Source organism: Scyliorhinus canicula, chromosome 15, assembly GCF_902713615.1.
Source record: "Scyliorhinus canicula chromosome 15, sScyCan1.1, whole genome shotgun sequence".
In the NCBI taxonomy this organism is placed as follows: domain Eukaryota; kingdom Metazoa; phylum Chordata; class Chondrichthyes; order Carcharhiniformes; family Scyliorhinidae; genus Scyliorhinus; species Scyliorhinus canicula.
Window position 1 is genome coordinate 99,252,791 of NC_052160.1, and position 20,922 is coordinate 99,273,712.

The 20,922-nt window shown below is 48.5% G+C and overlaps 1 protein-coding gene across 1 annotated transcript in view; it reads left to right on the plus strand.

Annotated features, from left to right (window-relative positions):
* Positions 1–20,922, plus strand: part of LOC119978362 (differentially expressed in FDCP 6 homolog) — a 208,329-nt gene that overhangs the window by 112,632 nt on the left and 74,775 nt on the right. The window contains exon 3 of the mRNA XM_038819950.1: positions 3,950–4,135. Within this exon, the coding sequence (XP_038675878.1) occupies positions 3,950–4,135 (186 nt within the window). The remainder of the gene's footprint in view (positions 1–3,949; positions 4,136–20,922) is intronic.

Genomic DNA, 20,922 nt, shown 5'->3' on the forward strand with positions numbered 1-20,922 from the left:
GTCCATGGCCTCTGAAAGTCTAAGTAAACCACATCCTCTAGGTCTCCCTGGTCAACTCTACTAGTTATACCCTCAAAAGAATTCCAGTAGATTTGTCGAGCAGAATGTTGCTTTTGTAAATCCATGCTGACTTTGTCTTCTTATACCAATGCTTTCCAAATCCTGTGCTATGGAATCTTTGAAAATCGACTCGAGCAAATTTCCTACTACTGATGTTAGGCTCACTGGTCGATAATTCCCAGATTTCTCTCTACCTCCTTTTTTGAATAGCGGACTCATATTACCTACCCTCCAATCTATAGGAACCATTCCAGAGTCTAAAGAATTTTGGAAAATGCAAACGAATGGATCTACTATTTCTAGGGCCACTTCCTTAACTAATCTCAGATGAAGAGGCCCTGGAGATTTAAGCCTTTATTTCCCCAACACCATGGGCGGGATTCTCTGACCTCCCGCTGGGACGGAGAATCGCCGGGGGGCAGCATGACTCCCGCCCCGACGCCGGCTGCCGGATTCTCCGGCGTCAGTTTTTTGGCGGGAGCGGGAATCGTGTCGTGCTGGTCGGGGGCCGTTGGCAGTGGCCCCCCCGGCGATTGTCCACTCCACGATGTGCCAAGTAGCCGCCCGTTTTCAGCCAGTCCCGCCGGCGTAAATCAAACAAGGTCTTTATCGGCGGGACCTGGCTCTGCGGGCGGTCTGCAAAGTCCTGGGGGGGGGGGGGGGGGGGGCGGTGTGCGCGCGGAGGGATCTGGCCCGGGGGGGGGAGGGGGGCACGGTGGCCTGGCCCGTGATCAGGGTCCACCGATCTGCGGGCGGGCCTGTGCCGTGGGGGCACTCTTTCCCTCCGCGGCGGCCGCTGTAATGTCCGCCATGGCCAGTGCGGAGGAGAGCCCTCCTGTGCATGCACTGGGATCAGACCAGAACACGCTGGTGCTCCCGCGCATGCGCCAACCCCGCCGGTGCTGGCCTAGCCCCTGAAGGTGTGGAGGTTTCCGGGCAGCCCCCGTCGGCGTGGTTCACGCCACTCCTCAGCGCCAGTATGGCCCGTCCCGCCGGATTGCGGAGAATCCCGGACCATTTCTCTACAATTACTGATTTTCTTCAGCTCCTCAAAAACTTACTGTTTCTCAAAACTTCTGGTATATTATTCATATCTTTCTTTGTGAAGACAGAAGCAGAGTACAAATTTAGTTCCTCAGTCGTTTCTTAGGGTAGATGGCAAGATGACGTCGATGGAAAGGGAAATACAAGGTTTATAATGGGTGTCTAATTCAATGTGAGTAGAACGGTAGCACAAGTGGATAGCACTGTGGCGTCACAGCGCCAGCGTCCCAGGTTCAATTCCCCACTGGGTCACTGTCTGTGCGGAATCGGCACGTTCTCCCCGTGTCTGCGTGGGTTTCCTCCACGTGCTCCGGTTTTCTCCCACATTCCAAAGACGTGCAGGTTAGGTGGATTGGCCAAGCTAAATTTCCCCTAGTGTCCAAAAAGGTTAGATAGGGTTATTGGGTTATGGGGATAGGGTGGAAGTGGGTCGGTGCAGACTCGATGGGCCGAATGGCCTCCTTCTGCACTGTATGTTCTATGTTCTAATATTGGTGGTGTTCCAGCGTCACTCAAAGTTAACATGACCCCACATGGTCTTTCTGAGATACTTATCCTGTGACTGTCCTGAGAACATTGTGTCACCATATTTTAACCGCAGTACAAGTTAGTGTTGCCATAACTAACACATCGTCCAGCCATTGTTTGTTGCAGGAACACAATTAAAAACAAAACTTTGAGTGGCCATTTGTGGGAAGCACAAAATAGCAGAGCCCCGATGTTTCTCAGGTTGTAATCAGGAGTTCTTCTGTTGGACCTGGTGATGTCAGCCAGGAGGGCACCTTCACCAATCCTGTGAATATCAGTGCCAATTCGGGCACATTTCTGCCATCTGCTAGGCCAGACCTGCAAGCAGCTCCGGAACCTCATTGTTGACAGTTGCCAAAGTCCCAACACTTGACCCGTCTTATTATGCCTTAAGTTTCCTTAGCAAGTGGGCCAGCAATAATAGATTCAGCCCATGTCCCTTTTTCTGAAGGCCATTTTGCCTCCACTCATTCAGCGTACTGGCCCAGACAGAGTCGGGTCCTAACTGTGCTGCAGATGTGGGAACTCTCAAATCAGCAGATTTCTGTCCCAGCCATCATTTGCCTTTTACAAATGGTGAATAACAATGATGGCAACAATTGTGTTTACGTAGTGCCTTAACCTATTAGACTGCCTCACATGTGCTTTATCAGACAGAATTTGACATTGAGTCACATAGGTTGCTATTGGGATAGTTGACCAAAAACTTAGAAAAAGAGGTAGACTTTAAGGAGTGTCTTAAAGAAGGAAAGAAGGAATGAGAGATAAAGAGGCAGAGAAATTTGAGGGAATTTTAGAGCTTTGAGCCTTGGCAGTAGCAGGCACAGCCGCCAAGGGTGGGGTGATCAGAATCAGGCATACACAAGAGGCCAGAATTAGAGGAGGGTTGTGAGGCTGAAGGAGCTTACAGAGATGGACAGGAGTTGGATCACGGAGGGATTTCAAAGTAAGGATAACTGGGAGCCAGTGTAGATCAGTGAGCATGGGGCAATGGGTGAACGGGATTTTGGGCAGGTTAGACCATGTTTAGCAGAGTTTTAGGTTGATCTTAATTTATGGAGGATGGAAGTTGCAAGGCCAGCCAGGAAAGCCCTGGAGAAGTCGGGTCTCGGGGTAAAGGTTGATGAAAGGCTTAGTCGAGCAATGTTCTAGAGGTGAAAATAGTGAGTGATGGCACAGATATATGGTTGGGAGCCCTTCCTGGGGTCATACAGAACAATAAAGGCGGACGCTTTGGCCCTTAAGAAGTAATTGAGGAAACCCGGGGCGGGATCGGGGCCAGGCCGGAGAATCACCGTGACCGGCGCGAATCGTGCCACGCTGGGACGCGATTTTCCGCAGAGAGGAGAATCGCCGCCATTGGCGCCGGCACGGTCGGTGTGGCGCCAGCCATGAGCCACTCTACGGGCCCCCCCCCCCCCCCCCCCCCGGCGATTCTCCGCCCGGGATGGCCGAGCAGCCATACCGAAAAACCAAGTCCCGCCGGCGCCGTTCTAACCTGTTCTTAGCTGGCGAGACCTCAGCGTGGAAGGGTCCGGGGACAGCCTGTGGGGTGGGGTGTCCGATCCCAGGGGGGGGCGGCCTCCGCTGTGGCCTGACCTGCGATCGGGGCCCACCTTTCTTCCGCGCAGGCCCCTGTAGCCTTACGCCATGTTGCATCGGGGCCGCTGTGGAGAAGGGAGCCACCGCGCATGTGCGCATTGGCGCCGGTGCCACTGCGCATGCGCGGACCCCGTGGCGCCCAATTGATGCTGGGATCCGCAGCTGGAGCAGCAGGGGTCGCTCCAGTGCCGTTCTGGCCCCCTATAGGGGCCAGAATTGCTGATCCTGAGGCCATGTTGATGCCGTCGGGAAACGACGGCGTCAACACTTAGGATCAGAGAATCCTGCCCCTTTCTTCATGCCCCATGAAACTTGTTCAAATGACCCATCGTGGAGAGAAGTAGCTAGAAGCCAGGTTACAAAATCTGATTGAAAATTCAATGCTAACTTCAACTGCCATTATTTGCACTTGCCCTTCTGATTCACTCAGGATGTTTCAAAGCGATAGAAAAATAATCCAGAAAAAAAATGATGTATTACTTTTCCAGATAAAATCTACTGGTAATAGAATATTATCTTTCTTTGATGGGTTAATTGTGGCTGTCCTGCCCAAGGACAAGAAAAGCAAAGTTTACTTGACTATTTGGGCTGGACTGCTTATTGAGGAACCTTTGACTTTCGTGCTATAATTATTGTGTGAAAAGAAATTTTGGTTTCAGAATGTCTGTCTGGTTATAGTGACTAAAAGTAAATGCTGAATATCTGTCTGTCGTAGGTCGAGGAAGGAGCCTTTATTAAAGAAAATTTTGATGAACTCTGTTGGACTCTAACTGCTAAGAAGAACTACAGACATGACAAGAATGGAAACTGCACTCTGTCCGACCGTGATGCCTTCAGGTTATGGTGTCTCTTCAACTTTCTCTCTGAGGACAAATATCCACTAGTGATGGTTCCTGACGAGGTGAGAATTCTCTGGGAATTATTTATAGTTGAATTAGTTCAAAGGAATGTGTTTGCTTGGATTGAATGCTGTAGATGTGGCTACAGTATTTTTGTTTTCATTTGGGTATATGGATAATTTTGTTTTTGCCTACTGTCACTTTTACATTAATGAGAGTGGCAATGGCAGCATGAGCTTGCTTTGCTCCCTGATTTAGATTGGGTGAATTCCTCACCACTGCTGGAACACATCTGGGGCTGGATTCTCCGGTCTGCCAGCCGCGTGTTCCTCGGTGGCACGTTCTCGCCACCCCATGCCGCCGGGAAACCCGCAGGCGCGGATCCACTGTCAGCGCAACGGAGAATCCCGCCCCCGACCTCTGGCTCCGGCCGAGATGGAGAATTTGGTAGAGTGGATGATGGATTCTATTTCCCTGTACATCCTGGTGGAACATTAGTGCAATTTGATTTGTTTTTACATTGCATTCTTTGCTTATTCTAATTAACCTGTAAAATTATCCTTCGATATGTGTTTGCTGGATTCCGGGATTTCTCTGCACACTGAACTGGATGACATGAGGACAGCAGTGAAGACCTTAGTTCAAAAGATCAAGATGTAGTATCAGATTGGGTAGAGATGAGAAATAACAAAGGTAAAAAGAAGCCACTTGTGGGAGTTTATAGGCTACCTACCAGTTATCTACACTTTAGGACAGCGAATACAGGAAAAAATAATTGGGGGCGGGGACTTGCAATAATCGTGGGTAATATTAATCATGTTATAGATTGGACAAATCAGATGATGTAGCTGGAAGATGAATTGATAGATTGTTTTCAGGACAATTTCTTAGAACAGCATGCTCTGGAGTGAAGTCAGAGAGCAGGCTAGTTGAGACCTGGGGCGAGATTCTCCGATCCCTGAGCTATATGTTTCTCGGGAGCGCGCCGTTCACTGGTAGCAGGATTCTATCTTCTCGCCGCTTATCGATGAGATTTCCCATTGTAACCACCTCAAGTCACCGCAAAACCCGCTGTTGGAAACGCGCTGCCAGCAGGAAAACTGAATCGCAGTGGTTGGTGAAAATCCGGCCCTGGTAATGTGCATTGACAAGGGATTCATTAATGACCGCATAGCAAAGGACCTTCGAGGTAACATTAATCATAACATCGAATTTCACATTCAGTAAGAAATGTGTTAAACTTAAATATAGGCAATTGCAAGGATGTGAAGACAGAGTTGAGTAAAATGAACTGGGAAAATAGGCTAAAAGCTAGGACAGTAGAAAAACAGTGACAGACATTTAAGGAGATATCTCCTTAACTATCAGCAAAGATATATTCCATTGAGAAAAAAGACAATGTGAGAAGGATGCATCAACTGTGGCTACCTAGGGCAGCACGGTGGTGACACAGTGGTTAGCACTGCTGCCTCACGGCGCCGAGGTCCCAGGTTCGACCCCGGCTCTGGGTCACTGTCTGTATGGAGTTTGCACATTCTCCCCGTGTTTGCATGTGTTTTGCCCTCACAACCCAAAGATGTGCAGGGTAGGTGGATTGGCAATGTTAAATTGCCCCTTAATTGGAAAAAAATGAATTGGGTACTCTAAATTTATTAAGAAAAACTGTGGTTAACTAAGGAAGTTAATGGTAGAATCAAATATCAGATCAGTCATGATCTCATTGAATGGCGGAACAGACTGATGGGCTGAATGGCGTACTTCTAATCCTACATCTTGTATTATGGAAAGAAAATACAATACTGCAAAGGTACTTGGCAGATCAGAAGCTTGGACAGATTTTAGAAACCAGCAAAGAATAACTGGAAAAATAATGAGGGAGAAATTAAGTGTTTGAGCTAGCTGGAAGTATGAAAACAAATAGTGAAGTTTCTAAGAATATTTAAAAAGGAAAATGATAACATAACTTTAGAGGGCATTGGTCCCTTAGAGGGTGAGACTGGGGAATGAACAATGCCAAACGAGTGAACGGCAGACAGTATTGAGCAGGTCTTTTTGTGCTTCCCTTTTTACTGTGGAGTTCACAAAAGAAAATCCTAGGAATACTTGAAAATCAAAAGGTGAAAGGAAGGGGGCAGTGAGGGAAAAAGTGAGACTGCATCTGGAATAGTGTTGCAGTTTTAGTCACTTTACTGAAAGGATATCACTGTATTTGGAGAAATTCAGAGAAGGTCCATGTGACTGATTGTTGGGTTGAAGGAGTTATCATCGGAAGAAAAATTGAGGAGGTCGGCCTTTAACCATTGGGGCTTAAAGGAATGGGCGGTCATCTGATTGAAGCATATTAAGGTGCGATCTAACCAAATGGGAACCATGTCCCATAGCAAGCGCGTGTAGCCGAGTGTTTCCCGGCGCTTGCAGAGGCACAGGGCAACCCCCGGCCCGATCACCAGCACACAAAAAATGCCAGCTTGGCACCTTGGCAGTGCCAGGCTGACACAGAGGTGGCACTGCCAGGGAGCCCAGGTTGCACCAGCAGTGACAGAGTAACACGCTGCCCAGAGAGCAAGAACTTGAGGGCCTCCGATCCCCTGGGAGACTCCCATGAATGTTGTTCTGTACCGGGGACCAGCCCTGAACGGTGTTCACCCAAAGTCTCCAAGGCGAGGTGTTAGTCCCCACACCTTAGTTAGATCTTGGGAATGCATATTGGAGTGAGACTAGCTGTCTTGCTCTAATATGCAGCCTTGCTCTAAAGTGATCCCGTTCACAATGGGTGGGTTTTCACATCGAGTGTTAGATATTTATTTGTTTTGATTACTTGCATTCTGTTTGCTTTGCCTTTTGGCTGCTTTGCCTTTTGGCTGTGTTTGATGTATGTATATAAATGCCTCGATAAAATGTTTTTAAAAAAAAAAGATCTTGCGAGGTGTGGCATGCCAGGTAGACCCCAGGATCGGGGCTCCCAGCATTTACCGGCCACGTTGCGTCCAGGGGCACTGCCTTTTGGGATCAGCGTGGCCAGTAGATCGTGCCCACAAGATTCTGAGAGGGCTTGACAGGGTAGGTGCTGCGAAGATGTTTCCTTTTATGGCGGGGGGGGGGGGGGGGGGTTATAAAATTAAGGGACACAGTTTAAAAATAGGGTTCTCTCATTTAGGACGAAGATGAAGAGAAGGTCATTGAATATATCAAAAGCGGAATTACATAGAACAGTACAGCACAGAACAGGCCCTTCGGCCCTCAATGTTGTGCCGAGCCATGATCACCCTACTCAAACCCACGTATCCACCCTATACCCGTAACCCAACAACCCCCCCCCCCCTTAACCTTACTTTTATTAGGACACTACGGGCAATTTAGCATGGCCAATCCACCTAACCCGTACATCTTTGGACTGTGGGAGGAAACCGGAGCACCCGGAGGAAACCCACGCACACAGGGGGAGGACGTGCAGACTCCACACAGACTCCACACAGTTAAAAGTGTTTTTTGATCAACAAGAGAGTGGAGGGTTAGGGGGTGCAGGCAGGAAAGTGAACAGAGCAACTCAAAGGGCTGAATGGCCTACTGAATGGCTCCTAGTTCCTGTGTTCTTGTGAACTGTGTTCTTGTGGCGACATGTGAAATAAATATGGTGAAAATTTTAATATATCTTCATTGTTTGGGCAGTGTCACAGAATGTCATAGAATCCCGAAGGTGCAGAAGGAGGCCGTTTGGTCCATCGGGTCTGCTCCAATCCTCCAAAAGAGCACTCTATCTAAGCCCACACCCCCGTCCTACCCCCGTAACCTCACCTAACCTTTGGACACTAATGGGCAATTTACCATGGCCAATCCACCTGTACATCTTCGGACTGGGAGGAAACCGGAGCACCCGGAGGAAACCCACGCAGACGTGAGGACGAGGAAACCCGTGTCCCTGGTGCCGTGAGGCAGCCGTGCTGACCATTGTGCCACTGTGCCCCCTGACTAAAAGAGGAATCATCATTAGATGTGCTTCAATTAAGGTTTACTGTTTAGTTGCATATGGTGGCACATGTCTGCACATTCAAACCCCATATTGAAACTCTCCAATGCCTTGCTGTAAAGGTTTCTGAAATTGGAAATAAACAGAAATAATCCAATCAAAGTAACAGCAAATTCCAGTTAAACTGTGTCCCTGGCTGAATATGTCTTTATGATGATGACAGGTGTCTCAGTATTTCTTGGCAAAAGACTTAAGTCAGAAGGTGCTCGGATTCCGTGATAGTGATTCTGTTACAAACCGTGGAGAGGTCTGTCAGCCATTAACAAGGTCAAAGAACAAAGAAAAGTACAGCACAGGAACAGGCCCTTCGGCCCTCCAAGCCCGTGCCGACCATGCTGCCCGACTAAACTACAATCTCCTACACTTCCTAGGTCTGTATCCCTGTATTCCCATCCTATTCATGTATTTGTCAAGATGCCCCTTAAATGTCACTATCGTCCCTGCTTCCACCACCTCCTCCGGCAGCGAGTTCCAGGCACCCACTACCCTCTGTGTAAAAAAAAACTTGCCTCGTACATCTACTCTATACCTTGCCCCTCGCTGAAAATCAGGTTTGGCCTTGTGTTCACTCATCACTTAATTTCTATGAGATTTTGTAAGAAAGAATATTGAGCAATTCCTGATGCATTGCAATATTCAGTATTGGCGGTGAACTGATTGTTCACCTGTGGGAAGGAATCTTGTGCTCTCGCTGCGGCAGTTTGGAGACATGTACATAGGCGGGGTGGTGGAATAGCAGAACCCCAGAGCGTTCCTGTCTCCGGCAGAATTAAATTCAGGGTGCAAAGGCCCATGTCGACCTATTGGTATTAACCCAGGGGCATGAAGGCCTATCGCCATGCAGTGTGTACGGCAGGTAAACCTCCTCAGCTAGATTTTTGTCCCCTGGGGGAGGAAGTTGCCTCTCGATCAAAGGCACTTGATGCACAGTGGTTAGCACTGCCGCCTCAGGGCTACAGGGCCCGCCTTGGGTGACTGTGAAGTTTACACTTTGTCCCAATGTCTGCGTGGGTTTCCTCCGGGTGCTCTGGTTTCCTCCCACAGTCCAAAGATGTGCAGGTAAGGTGGGGTTACAGGGGTGTGGGCCAGGGTAGGGTGCTGTTTTGGAAGGCTTGCGTGACTGTGGCGTGGTATTGTCACTGATCTAGTAATCCAGAGACCCAGGGTAATGCTCTGGGGACCTGGGTTCGAATCCCATCATGGCAGTTGTTGGAGTTTGAATTCAATAATAAGAAATCTGCAATTAAAAGTCTCAAGGTGACCATGAAACCACTGTCGATTGTTGTAAACAGCCATCTGGTTCACTAATGTCCTTTAGAGAAGGAAATCTGCCATCCTTACCTGGTCTGGCCTATGTGTGACTTCAGGCCCACAGCAATGTGGTTGACTCTTAAATGCTCTCGGAGATGGGCAACAAATACTGGCCCAGCCAACGATGTCCACATGCTGTGGACGAATAAAGAAAAAAAAAGGTTAGGTGGATTGACCATGCTAAATTGCTCCTCAGTGTCCCAAGATTTGGGGTTAAGGGAATAGGGCAGAGGAGTGGATCGAGGTTCAGTGTTCTTTCAGAGGATCAGTGCAGACCAGGTGGGTTGAATGGCTTCCTTCTGCACAGTAGGTATTCTATGGTTCTAAGGTACCCGGTCCAGTGACTGAATATCACAATGGGGGGAGGGGTGTTCTGCCAAGAGCCTTCTCCTTGCCCTACCAGTCAACAGCTCCAGCACCTGTGACAACAACCCTGAAACCCCCACCCCCACATTACTTATCTGTGACCTGAGTCGCTCCACAATCCTCAGATTCTAGTGCCTGCCCTTCCCGGAGCAGCCAAGGTCTCTCCAGTGGCATATTTATCTCCATCTCTCACACTCCCTCCCATTTCTTCCTCCCCCCATCTCTCTCTCTCCCCACCTTTATCTCTCCCCATCTCTCTCTCTTTCTCTCACCATCTCTCTCCCCATCTCTCTCTCCCCATCTCCCTCTCTCTCTCCCCATCTCTGCCTCCCCCCATCTCTCCCTCCCCCCATCTCTCCCTCCTCCATCTCTTCCTCCCCATCCCTCCCATCTCTCCCTCTCCCCATCTCTCCCTCCCCCCATCTCTCCCTCCTCCATCTCTCCCTCCCCCATCTCTCCCTCCCCCATCCCTCCCCCATCTCTCCCTCCCCGTCTCTCCCTCCCCATCTCTCCCTCCCCCATCCCTCCCCCATCCCTCCCCCATCTCCCTCCCCCATCTCTCTCACCCATCTCTCACTCTCACCCATCTCTCTCTCTCTCACCCATCACTCTCTCTCACCCATCACTCTCTCTCACCCATCTCTCTCTCTCACCCATCACTCTCTCTCACCCATCTCTCTCTCTCACCCATCTCTCTCTCTCACCCATCTCTCTCTTCACCATCTCTCTCTCACACATCTCTCTCTCTCTTTCTCTCCCCATCTCTCACTTTCTCTCTCTCCCCATCTCTCTCTCTCTCCCCATCTCTCTCCCCATCTCTCTCTCCCTATATCTCTCTCTCTCCTATATCTCTCTCTCTCCCCATCTATCTCTCTCTCCCCATCTATCTCTCCCCATCTCTCGCTCCCTCCCCATCTCTTGTTCTCTCGCCCCATCTCTCCTCTCCCCATCTCTCTCCCTCTCCCCATCTCTCTCTCTCCCATCTCTCTCTCTCCCCATCTCTCTCTCTCCCCACCTCTCGCTCTCCCCACCTCTCGCTCTCCCCACCTCTCGCTCTCCCCACCTCTTGCTCTCCCCACCTCTCGCTCTCCCACATCTCTTCCCCACCTCTCGCTCGCCCCACCTCTCGCTCGCCCCACCTCTCGCTCTCCCCACCTCTCGCTCTCCCCACCTCTCGCTCTCCCCATCTCTCGCTCTCCCCATCTCTCGCTCTCCCCATCTCTCGCTCTCCCCATCTCTTTTTACTCTCGCCTAACTCTCCCCGACCAATTCTCGCCCTTCCCCCATCTCCTCACCCCAATCTCTCCCTCCCCCCCTATCTCCTCCCCATCCTATCCCACCCCCCATCTCTCCCTCCCCCCCCATCTCTCCCTCCCCCCATCTCTCCCTCCCCCCATCTCTCCCTCCCCTCCCATTCTCTCCCTCCCCCCCATCTCGCCCTCACCCCATCTCTCCTCCCCCCCCCATCTCTCCCTCCTTCCCCCCCCCATCTCTCCCTCCCCCATCTCTCCCTCCCCCCATCTCTCCCTCTCCCCATCACTCTCCCTCCCCCATCACTCTCTCCTCCCCACCTCTCTCTCCCCATCTCTCTCTCCCCATCTCTCCCTTACACTCCCTGTCGAGCCACTCAATTCAGTGCCCAGGAACTAATGAAAATTGCAATGACATCTCCTGTGAGTTAGGTCCCTGATCCGTCTTTCTGCCCATCCTCACTATCTAATCTGGTGCCGTTGATACAATGGCCCATAGCATCTGAGCTACCCCGTGTCGGATTAGAGGGGAGGGGGCGTACCCTCTAACATCTGCTTTGCTATGTATCGTTGAGTTAATGCATCGTGTGGTCCCTTTAAGATTGACATGCATCTTAAAGGGACTGTTGCTTTAGTGCAGCCTCGGTGTGGCAAATTCCTGGTTATGTGTCATACAGCTCAGCGGGAACATTGCTCCTCTGGTTGCTATCTATCGCTGGCTTAGCAACACCGTCTGAAATACGTTGCTTTTAGATGTCAGCCCCTGCAGCAGATACTAGCCTAGGTTGAGTGCACTGCATTTAGTTGTGGTTGGAGAGTATGTGGTGCATGAACCACATCATGGTTCATAATGAAGTCATGACTAGAGTCTTAGAGACATCATGGCACTGCAGGAGGCCAAGGAAGAAAGCTAAATGAAAATATTAGGAGTGAGGCTTCTCACAACGCCTTAACCTGGCCTGCTTACATGGGACAATGGGATCATTCAGTACATTGGACTTTCTGTGTTGAAGTGTATGTCCATTTTCTGATACTTTCAGCCTTTGCCTTTTGTCCTCATAGTGATACAATTAGTGCAGCCTGAGACATGAATCAGTCTAGTCTCCATTCACCAAGGTTTGTCGGATATGCAGTGGTGTTCACAGCAATGCCGGGTCGGTGTGGCATTGCATTGACAATACAGACTTAGCTCGGTTTGTAAAATCTGTGGGGCGAAAATTACTAAGCCATAGAGAGTTGTATTTGTAACTCATCTGGGATATGCTGAAATAAACCACACTTATTGTGGGTGAGTCAGGATTAGCCGGAGAAAATAAGGTTGTGTTTTACTAATTTGCTAGAATTGTATTGAATAAGTTGCAAGGCAAGAGTTGGCTTCACTCCCGTCAGCAGAAAGGTCTTATTAATGGCAGCAGATCGGTGTTGGGACCACTGCTTATAGTGTTTTCACAAATGGCCTAGATGTAGGTGCTGGTGGTCAAGTTTGCAAGTTCACCGATGTTATGAAAATTAGTGCAAGCATTGAAACTGTTGAAGATGATTTTCTTCAAACAAATTTAGATGCACCGAGGAATGGGCTTAACTCTGGCAAATTATATTTAATCCAAATATGTTCAGTATTACGCTTGCGGTTTCCATTTGAGAATGTCCCTTTAATTTGTCCCTCAGTTCATTTGATTTTGTTTAATTGGTTATTTATATTACACAAAATAGTTGGGCGGATGTAACACAAAATATGCTTTACTCTCTCAATTCTGCTCCATGTAATTGTTAAGGACCTTGGTGTTATAGTTAATAATTCTCTAAAAATAAATCATGGACAATTTCAAGAAGGCAAATCCAAAGCTTAACGGTACTGGGCTGTATTCAGAGGACTATTCAATATTGCATAAAGGACACAATTTTGTTATTGTCATTGGGCTACACAGTGGTTAGCACTACTACCCCACAGTGCCAGGGACCCGGGTTCAATTCCGGCCTTGGATGACTGTGTGGAGTTTGCACGTTCTCCCCGTGCCTTCATGGGTTTCCGCCGGTGCGCCGGTTACCTCCCACAGTCCAAAGAATACAGGTTAGGTGGATTAGATGCTATATTGCCCCTTAGTGTCCAAAGTTGTGTAGGTTAGATCAAAGGTTTATTGAGATAGGGCGGACCGTAGTGGACTTGGGTGGAGTTCTCTTCCAGAGGGTTGGTGTAGACTTGATGGGCCGAATGGACTTCTCCTGCACTGCAGGAATTCTATGATACAAGACTTTGTTTGGACAACATTTAGCATTCTGTGTCCGGTTTTGATTTCCTAGATGATATAGATGTTTTGAAAAAAATCCAGAGAAGGACCACAAGAATTATGTGCAACTTTAAATACTTAATTTTACAGAGCTGCAGAACTCAGTTTGCCTGCCCTCGACCATAACCCCACCACCGAACAACAAGCCAAATTCTCCAGGACTCTGACCTCTTCTCTGGAGGTCCTCCAACCTCCTAGTCACCCTACCCCATACAGCCCGCTTCTACCCCACTCCCACAATCCACAAATTGCACTGCTCTGGCAGACCTATTGTTGTAGCCTGTTTCTGCCCTGCTACAGAGCTGATTTTCTTCCTATCACCAATCTATTCTTTTCTTCGCTTGTCTGGTGTCTCCCCATCTCCATTTACAGCTCTTCCGATGCTCTCCTTCAATTAAACCATTCCAACCTGGCTCTAACCATCTCCTTGTCACCCTAGCTGTCCAATTCCTCTACACCTCCATCTTCCACCAGGACAGTGTGAGGGCACTCCACTTCTTCCACGTACAAACCTAACCGGTGTCAATTCATCAGCAAGTCCATGCTTTGGCAATGACATTGTTAAGCTAATTGTGTTGTTAAAGACGGGTGATAGTCCTTGGCTCAACCTTCAAAACAAGTTGGACACAGCTGGAACAGTTGAGGGTAACCATACGGGGTTTGTAACTCTACTGAGCTATATGGAGACTAGACTTGCTGAAGGTAAAAGACAAGCCGCTGTATTATTCCTCCACATGAAGTATTATTGATCTTAACCAGATCTACATCCGCCACTAGCCTCCTAAGCCTGACTGAACTGGTTCTCATATTGAACAACTCCTTTGACTCTGCTAATCTCCTCCAAATAAAATGTCTTGCTGTTGGACCCCCACGTGGGTCCTAGCTATTCTTACTATTTTGTGGGGTTAGTGAATTGTTCCTTGTTCCAGTCATGCTCGGGTCTCCTCCCTCTCTTACCTTTTGTTGATGACTGTATTAATGCTGTTCGCCCCCTTAAATGGAAGATTTCTGGCACGATTTAATGGTAATGTTCAGTGTAATTTGTAATGGGTTTTGCTGGGAGTTTCCTGCCCGCTCTGCTGGCGAGTTCCCCACCGCAATCTAACAATACTTAGTCACTTTTTTGGATTTTGGGGAGTCTCTTACCAGTTTAGCCCACACATAATTTTTTTCATCACTAGGGAGCTGACCCCCAAGATCCGTCGCCAATTTGAAAGGGCGCCCCGATCTCTAAATGAGCTTGTGTAAACCCACACCCTCTACCCACGGGCAGTGTCACCCCTCACACACATGGGCATTACCCCACACCCGTCCAAGTGAGGGCACCCAGCTATGGGCTCCCTGGGGCTTCCCTCTTCTGCCCCACCCCCCCCCCCCCCCCTTACAGCCCCCTACCCTTCACCTCCCCAACTTCCCAGAGGCCCCATCTTACCTGCTGTCTAACCCCACCCTTCATAACCCCTCCACCCTCCTTTCATGGGCATGGCACCTCTCAGGCCCTGACCCTTGGCAGTGCCACCCTGGCACCTGGTAGTGCTCCTGCCATCTTGGCTGTGCCACCCAGGCATGTTGGCAGTACCAGGGTGTCAGTGCCAAGGTGCCCAGAGGGATGCCCCTATGCTATCCCTGGACACCCAGGTGCCTCCGATGGCCTGGGACACCCCCCGGGTGCCATTCCACCTGGTCCATGCTTGTGTGAGCCAGGACTGAATGGCGTCCGGCTGCAGCCTCCCTTGTGAGGTCTGTTTTTCCCGGGAGTCCAGTAGATACTGGGTAAGTAGGCCGTAAATATGTTTAAGGCCTACATATGCGAGCGTGCATTTAAACTGAGGAGTGTGCATTTAAACTGAGGAGTACTAAAATACCTGTCATCAGCTTGCAAGAGGTGGAGAAATGATGCAGTGATATCAATTGAATAAAATATAATTTGTACTTAATAATCAGCACTTCCTTCCATCCTGCTCCTGATAAACTTCTTGTACCCCCAGAGGGTCAGAGCCACAGTACCCCCCTGTCCATTGCGACCCCGCCTAGCCTGGGAGCCTAAAGATTAACGCTGTATACCACAGGAGATATTTATATCTAGACGCTGTAAGCATGGGATTGCTTAAAAAATGGTTACAGAGTAAATGAGCCAGATTATTTTAGTCCTTACAGTAAAAGTAATTTGAGACTTCCCGATGGAGTGCTGGTCTGTTTTAGAAGAATGATGTCATTTGTGTTATGAAATTGTTGGTATGCGTCTCTTAAAGGCCACAAAAAGTTTGTTGCACTTTATTCATGAAATTAGTTGTAGGTCAGACAGGCCTTTGAAGTCTAATCGTTAGGTAAGAAATTGTTAACTTACCGTTCCATTGTTGCATTGCCAGGTAATTTTGCACATCGATCAGTTCCGGTTAAGCTTTAAATCACCCTGTTAATTTTTCTAAGATTGTTTTAGTGCGATGTGCGTGCGCATAACTTTAGTCGTGAGCATTTTGTTTTGTTACTCACCCTGAGAGAATGTGCCATTTTATAAGAAAAAGGAACTTTGTATGTGTAAAATATAGGGTAGAATATGACCGCCCCTCCCACTGGCGGACAGGACCTTCCGATCCCACCGAAGTCGATGGGCCTATGTACGACTTGTTGTATTTTCTGGCCCCACCTCCACTGTAATGAGGGCCCTACCATTCCGCCTGTGGTGTGGCCATTTGTATAGCTGAAGATGAGTTTCCCTTTAAGCTGTGCTCTGCGTTGGTGAAATGAATGGTTAGATTAGTTAGGGTAAAACCCGACATTGGTTACAATCCATTCTGCCTCACATTTATAACTGAAACACACAACTCTCTATTAAACTATCTATGTTAGCGTACTATTTTAAGGCACTTGTCTACATTTAAGTTGAGGGCGTTTGGAGTTCGAAAAGGGGAAGGAAATCTAGGGACATATTTTTGCTTCAGACTAATTCCCTTTCAACAGAAAATAAGCCTCACCACAAATTTCTTGGAAGCCCTTGAACAGGGCCTCACGATAGCTAGGTCATGCAAAGCCAGGCTCACCTGCTGAGTTTATCCAGCATTTCCTGTTGCTATTGCTAAACATGTCATCGTGAACTTGTTGCCTTTGAGGTAAATTAAAATGGGAAGATTTACTAGCTGAGGTGTTGACAGTAAATGGACAGGTATAGGACTCCCTTACCTGAACAAATAAACCCAGCACATCGGATTCCACAGGAATGGGTGGAAACTTGTTACTTGTTTTTTTTTAAACTGCTGTTCCCTGAAGGTAAAGGATAGGATTTTACTTGCATTACAGTATCCAGTATAAAGCTATCGTTTTGTTTTGCAGGAGTAGTGCCAGCGGATAAGCCTCTCCTTATAATGTTTGGAATTTGTTGACTTATGCATGCAAGATGCTGTTTGCTTCTAGTTGAAAAGTTAGGCTAGTTTGGGTTGGCCATTACGTGCTTTGTGTTTAAATGCAATATGCTTCAAAAAATTAATCATTATCAAATGACCATTGGCGGCAGGATTGAGCAGTGAGGCACTCAATGTGGATGCACTCTGCGTGCGATAAAAGCTTGATAGGTCGACCGTGTTTTTCAGCAGCTCGTAAGATTGTGATCTCTTATTTCCTTTGCCTCAGGGTTAAGGTTTTGTACCTGGCTAAGCTTCCTGGCATTTCTCTCGATCAGTGAGAGAACGCAAGTGAACAGGTTTGAGATGGGGCCTACCTTAGCAGTCACACAGATTGTCAAACTCCGATTCCCTCTCAAATCTATCAGACCATTCATTCTCTTTTTAAAAATATTTTTATTCTCCTTTTTCACAATTGTTCTCCCGAATTTACACCCAACAACAATCAATAACCAACAACAAATATCTCCAACCCCATAACAGTAACAACCATCCCATCCTCCACCATGCCCAGACATCAGCCCGCATGTTTACATAAACAAATGACAAAGAAAAAAAGGAATCAGGGATTACCCATAGCCATCTTTAACATACATAGCCCCCTCCCCCCCCACCCATCCCCCCCAACTAATGTTCGATGTTATCCAGTTCTTGAAAGTGCATAATAAATAATGCCCATGACTTGTCGAACCCCTCCGAGCTTTGCCTCAGTTTGAACTTAACCTTCTCACGGGTCAAGTATTCCAACAGGTCCCCCCGCCACGCCAGGGCACAGGGTGGAGAGGCCGCTCTCCATCCCAGCAGGATCCGCCTTCGGGCGATCAACGAGGCGAAGGCTATGATATCTGCCTCTGCACCCGTTTCCAACCCTGGCTGATCCGACACCCCGAATATGGCCTTCCGGGGACCAGGGACCAGTTTCACATGCACCACCTTGGAAATTACCCTAAACACCTCCTTCCAGTACTCCCCAAGTTTTGGACAGGACAAAACATATGAACGTGATTAGCGCCCCCCCCCCCAACACACACAACGCTCACACACATCTTCTACCCCTTCAAAGAACCGGCTCATCCTCGCCCTCGTGAGGTGCGCCCTGTACACCAGGCCATTAATTCTAATCAAGGCCTATCACTGCCACAATTCTGGGTTAGCCTTGCTTTTCTTAACCAACAGCAATAATACTCCTTCAGGCATGTGTCGTGTTAATCACCCTGGGGTAACACGGACCACAACTGGATGCAGTTGTACTTGAAATTACAAAGAACAAAGAAAAATTACAGCACAGTAGACAACAAACTTTGGTCTTGGTTCAATACGCTTTATTGAACTTGTTAAGCAGTTCACACGGTTCGCTGTGGGTTTGACACTCTACTAATCTAAGCGTACTTACTATAACTAACTAGGCCAGACTAGCTCTGATCCACGTGTAGAAGGTGCTGACTGATATATACACCCTGACTGTCACTACAGTTATCACCAGTGGAAAGAGGCAGAGTGTTAATGCCTCATGTGTTTTATAGTGGGAGCCCACCTTCTAGTGTTCTGTGTGTTGATTGGCTGTACTGGGTGTCTGTCACTGCCTGTCTGTATCTCATTATGTGCATATCATGACAGCATGTGCAGGATATTAAGCAGGAGGCTGAGGGAAACAACATGGTTGGGGTGGTGACGTCAAGGTCAAAAAGATGGGTTTTAAAGTCAAGGAGGGGGTGGGGATGAAACAGGAGATCAGTGATAGGTTGGAGGTGTTTAAAGAAGACATTCCATAGGAGAGAGCCATAAAGGGGGATTTTCACTCTCTCCGGCCTGTGATTCAAATGAAAGCGCTGCATTCTCTGTCTGGCCTCTGGTTCTCCAGGATCGGTTCAGACTATTGCCTCAATCATAGGTAAGGAACCTAATTTACCAAGAGCCTACAAATCACTTTGCCGGTACGAGATTAACTTTCGGAATTTTGTTCTCCGGATTTTAAAAGCTGTGAAAAGCAGGTCAAGCTTCCTGACGAACAGTGTCAGGAAACCCCTTTTTCGTGCATTAGCGCGTCATGCCTGCCTCTTAAAAGGCTACCGCGCTGGAGCCAAGTTCCCCGCCAGTCAGAAATTAGAATGTTCACTTTTACAACTGGTGTGTGCACCTGGTGAGAAAGACTTCCTCCATGGCTGGCACAGTGGTTAGCACTGTTGCCCCATTGTGCCAGGGACCCGGGTTCAATTCCAGGCTTGGGTCACTGTCTGTGTGGAGTTTGTATGTCCTCCCCGTGTCTGCGGGGATTTCCTCCGGGTGCTCCGGTTTCCTCCCAAAGTCCAAAGATGTGCAGGTTAGGTGGATTGGCCATGATCAATTTTCCCTTAGTGTCCGAAAGGTTAGGTGGGTTATGGGTATAAGGTGGGGGAGTGGGGGCTCTTTCAGAGGGTCGGTGCATTCTCAATGGGCCAAATGGCCTCCTCCTGCACTAAAGTGTTTCTGTGATTAATGGTGAGCTGCTGTTGTATTGTCCTCTGGGGCGTGTCCGTAAATGCCAGCCTGCGCTTGAGATCGCTGGTGATCTGCTTCGTTCCCTGTTAACATCTGCTGCCTGGATCATTTCAAACTGGCAATGATGAAAATCACATCTGCATGAAGAGCTGATCCAATGTGGAACCTCTTCCTCCTTGCCCAAGTCCCGGCTGTTTAATCATTCATCCACTCATCCTTGCCAGCAAGGCTGGTGTAATATGCCAGCTGATCTGATCAGCAATTCAGTCATCTACGATATTGAAAACTGCTGCGTTCGCTTAAAGTAGAAAAGGCAACAGAAGTGCTCGAAACGCCGGACAGGAGGGGACCACAAATAGAACTTGCTGATTCAACTCAACTGCAAATAGGAATTTTTTATAAAAATCACTTCAAGGAAACAATCCAATGCATTGAACAATTTGGAAAGGTGGAAAGTTGGCTTTGCTGACAAAACTGAAATGGGAACTTGGTAAAAAAAATTAATTGCAAACGTGATGCATTCAACATTGTAGCAAACCATACTCATCTTTTAAAAACTACATGACTGAATGAAAAGAGTTTATCCTGCAACTTCAAATCGCTTCATTGGGGTTTTGTGGCAAATCTGTTTGCAGTGAATAGGAAGGTTTATTATGCCTGTGGCAGTGAGTTCCTCTGTTTTCCTAACTGTTCCAAGTCTTTCAAAGACATTTTAGAATTAATATTAATGATTAGCTCATAACCAAACATTGCAGTTATTACCTAGCTTTTCTGCCATTTAATTTTCTTATTGATCATAGAATCCATAGACGCTGACGGCACGAACCCGCGCATGCGCGGTGGCCGTCCTTTTCCTCAGCCGCCCCGCAAGACGTGGCGGCTTGATCTTGCGGGGCGGCGGAGGGAAATAGTGCGTCCGATTTGGACGCCGGCCCGACGATCGGTGGGCACCAATCGCGGGCCTGTCCCCTCCCGAGCACAGTCATAGATCATAGAATTTACAGTGCAGAAGGAGGCCATTCGGCCCATCGAGTCTGCACCAGCTCTTGGAAAGAGCATCCTACCCAAGGTCAACATCTCCACCCTATCCCCATAACCCAGTAACCCCACCCAACACTAAGGGCAATTTTGGACAGTAAGGGCAATTTATCATGGCCAATCCACCTAACCTGCACATCTTTGGACTGTGGGAGGAAACCGGAGCACCCGGAGGAAACCCACGCACACACAGGGAGAATGTGCAGACTCCACACAGACAGTGACCCAAGCCGGAATCGAACCTGGGACCCTGGAGCTGTGAAGCGATTGTGCTATCCACAATGCTACCGTGCTGCCCTATCCACAATGCTACCGTGGTGCTCTTTCCTTGCTAGGCCACATACAAGCCCCAAATGGGCTTCTCCCGTTTCACGACGGCAGCGACCAGGTGTGTTTGCCGTCGTCGTGAAACGGCCGCGAACGGCAGGCCGCTCGGCCCATCCGGGTCGGAGAATCGGCAGTTGCCGTGAAAAACGGCGAGCGGCGATTCTTCCAAGCGGGGGGTGGGAGAATCGCAGGGGGGGCCTTCCCGCGATTCTCCCACCTGGCGTGGGGAGCAGAGAATCGTGCCCTGTGTGTTTCTCTCCCCCCCCCCCCCCCAACTGCTGACGTTCAATTTTCCTTGAAGAAGTCGATGAACAGCTGCCACCTCTGGGCAAACCCCTGAATTTATCCTCTAAAGTCAAACTTAAT